Source organism: Penaeus chinensis, chromosome 31 (assembly GCF_019202785.1).
Source record: "Penaeus chinensis breed Huanghai No. 1 chromosome 31, ASM1920278v2, whole genome shotgun sequence".
NCBI classification, from domain to species: Eukaryota; Metazoa; Arthropoda; class Malacostraca; order Decapoda; family Penaeidae; genus Penaeus; species Penaeus chinensis.
In genome coordinates, this window is record NC_061849.1 from 8842355 (window position 1) to 8845722 (window position 3368).

At 39.1% G+C, this 3368-nt stretch overlaps 1 protein-coding gene across 1 annotated transcript in view; it reads left to right on the forward strand.

Moving 5' to 3' along the window:
• The window catches only part of LOC125042220 (L-xylulose reductase-like), an 898-nt gene extending 317 nt beyond the window's left edge, over window positions 1–581 (forward strand). The window contains exon 1 of the mRNA XM_047637724.1: window positions 1–581. This exon is cut by the window's left edge and continues 317 nt beyond it. Coding sequence (XP_047493680.1) covers window positions 1–541 — 541 coding nt within the window. The 3' untranslated portion in view covers window positions 542–581.
• Window positions 582–3368: the final 2787 nt, after the last annotated feature.

Sequence of the window (3368 nt, forward strand, 5' to 3'; positions counted from 1 at the left end):
AAGCACGCGGGATGCCGTACAGAAGATAGTGCCCATCCATCTGCTTGTCAATAATGCAGCCGTAGCTGCTCTGGAGCCTTTCCTGACAACATCACCAGAAACACTCGACAGACTGATGAATGTAAACGTTAAAGCTATGATGAACGTGTCCCAGGTCGTGGCTGGGGACCTTGTGAGCCGCGAGGGACGCGGTTCAATAGTCAACGTGTCTTCCCAAGCAGGCCAGCGCCCCATCGTCGACCACACTGCCTACAGTTGCAGCAAAGCCGCCGTTGACATGATGACCAAAATGATGGCACTGGAGTTAGGTCCCAAGCGAATCCGAGTTAATGCCGTCTCCCCCACAGTCGTTATGACAGCCATGGGGCGCCTGGGCTGGTCCGACCCGGCTAAGGCAGGGCCGATGCTTGCTCGCATACCACAAGGCAAGTTTGCTGAAGTAGATGATGTAGTGAATGCTATAACGTACCTTCTAGGAGACGAAAGCGACATGGTAAACGGACACATGCTACCAGTCGATGGCGGTTTCTTGGCAGTGTAATATAAATAAATATATCTTCGGAAATAAATTGTAAAGAACACATGAAGTGTATATCTTACATCCGTTGACCCTCACCAAGCACATAAATTAGTAAATGCACTGGGGAAAAGCATACAATACAACTTGTGTTACTGACAAATATTTGAATGTAAATCATTCGGATGCCAAAGATCAGAACCCTCCCATCTGCATGAAACACAAGTAAACAAAATGTACGTATAAATCACAGTAACTTGTGGATATAGACCAACATCGAAAGGCGTTGCCGGTGTAGCAGCCCCGATTATACCTGAGGATATTTTAGACTAGGCTGTTTTATACCCGGGATATGAGTTTGGGTAGGCCAATTTATATCCGCGGGTATAAAATAGGCTAGGCTAGAATATACCCTTCCCTCTTGCATGTAACAAGTACATAATATTCTTGAAAGAGTATTATGTCTGGTATTAATGCCGATCATGAAGTGATCTCACAACTACAGATATTCCTTGTGCATAGAATTTACAGGGCACCATATTAAACTAAAACTTGAGATATTTGTTATAATTTTGATATTAATGGCTATATTTAACATCATTTTTAAGGAATTTTTAATATGTACAGTAACAAATAAATGTTCAAACAACATTCAAAACCACACTGAAATTTGTTTCAAATATAAGGCATGTATTTGCGATGCGACGTCACAGGTCTGACCTCAGATTAAGAAAAGGAAGTTTTGATTAAATTGTTCATTCGTCTAGACAATAATAACGTAAGCAGACTGTAACAAGCTGCTTTAATATACCCCACAAGTAAATGCAATATATCTGCAAAACATTTCTGAACACTTTGGTGTGGTTTTGAAAGTTGTTACTAATCAGAATAAAACTTTCTTAATTATAATAACAATGGTATTTTTGTTTTGGAATGAACACACAATACATAGTGATAATAATTATCTTCATAATCATATAATCATTATAATAATAATGATGATAATGGTGATTATTATATATCATTATAATCATCATCATTATCATAATGATTATGATAATCATTATAAGTACAACAATAATAATTTTTACTATTTCATTATCATTATTATTACTATAATTATCATCAATAATAATAATGATAATGGTGATGATGGCGATGATAATCTGATAACGACGACGATGATGATATCAACCACAGGCCACATAAAACTGGAGATCAGTAACAAATTCACAAATGATCAGTACTTTTCAATTTTGACCATCATCAACTGAGTACTTGTCCAGACCTTAGCCACAAAAATGTGCGTTAAATTGTCAAAACATGACCTAACCTAGTGGCGGCTCTTGGTGCATTTAGCAATGAAGCGAAGCCCCCTGGGGCTAGAGGTCTCCTGGACCAAGACCAAGATCCAGGATTTTGGGGGCCTTCTAGGAGACCCTGTGCAGTCGGTACGTGCTTGCGGTGAAGTCACAGAGAGCTTTATACACCTCGGTAGTGCAGTTCACGACTCTGGGCTGTCAGACGGATTGGCCTGGCAGTAGGGGTCATGAAATCTCTCGACAAGAGTATTTGGAGATGCCGGTACCTGTGCAGAAGGACCAAGCTACGTGTTTTCAAGGCCCTGAAACTGCCAGTTTTACTATATGGTAATGAAACTTGGACGCTATCTTGTGCTCTGGAATCTCGTCTTGATGCCTTTTGTAACAGATCCTTGCGCCGGATCATGGGGTACAGTTGGCGGGACCATGTGTCCAACCATCAGCTGCACCGTGAGACCGGTACAGGACCTGTTACTTGCACAATCTGTGATCGCCAACTCAGGCTATACGGCCACTTAGCTCGATTCCCGCAGGATGATCCTTCCCATCAGGTTGTCTCTGTCCGTGACAATCCTGGGTGGAGGAGGCATTACCCATCTACCAATACAAAAGGATTTACACATATATGTATATGATTATGTATCTATTTATCTTTCTATATATATCTGCACACACACACATACACATACATATATGTATACATACATATATATATACACAAATATATATAGTTCGCAGTTATACGAGGCTAGACTAGAAAGTGCCCGTTCTTTGGCTATAAATCAAAAGCCACATTTGTCCAATTGAGAAAACTTTAAGAGCCTTCAAAATGAGCCCACTCACTTTACATTCTGCGGTAGTAACAGTATTTATTGTTATTGTTACTATTATCATTATTATCATTGCAATAAAACACCAAACATTTACTATCTAACCACCATGGGTTCTGTACAGAGTATTGCAGTAACATACCCAGAATATAATCCCCGCCCATAGTATACGCTTAGGATGTTTTAAACCCGATGTATAAATCAGGCAGAGCCATTTATAGCCCTAGGTATAAATGACCTCGACTAGAATACACAGAATACACTCCTAGGCCAGAACATAACCCTCCCCTTTTCCATGTAACAAGTATATCACTATACTGCCAGAAAACAAAATCTGGTGTTAATGAGGATCGTGTATTTATTTCATGACTGCAGATATTTCTTGTGCATTGTGCATTTAATTCTACAAGCTACGATATCAAACACAAACTTGAAATATTTGTTCACTGCCTAGTTTGTGGAAGCATTCTATCATTAGTAATTTTGTATATTATACAGGCCGCAATTTTTTGAAAATTGGAAATGTACATTTTTGTGGCTAGTGTCCGGAAAAGCATTCTCACTTTCAAAATAAAAAAGTTAGTACAATGTTTTTGTATATTATACAGGCCGCACATTTTTGAAAATTGGAAATGTACATTTTTGTGGCTAGTATCCGGAAGAGCATTCTCATTTACAAAAAAAAAAGTACCAAATCAT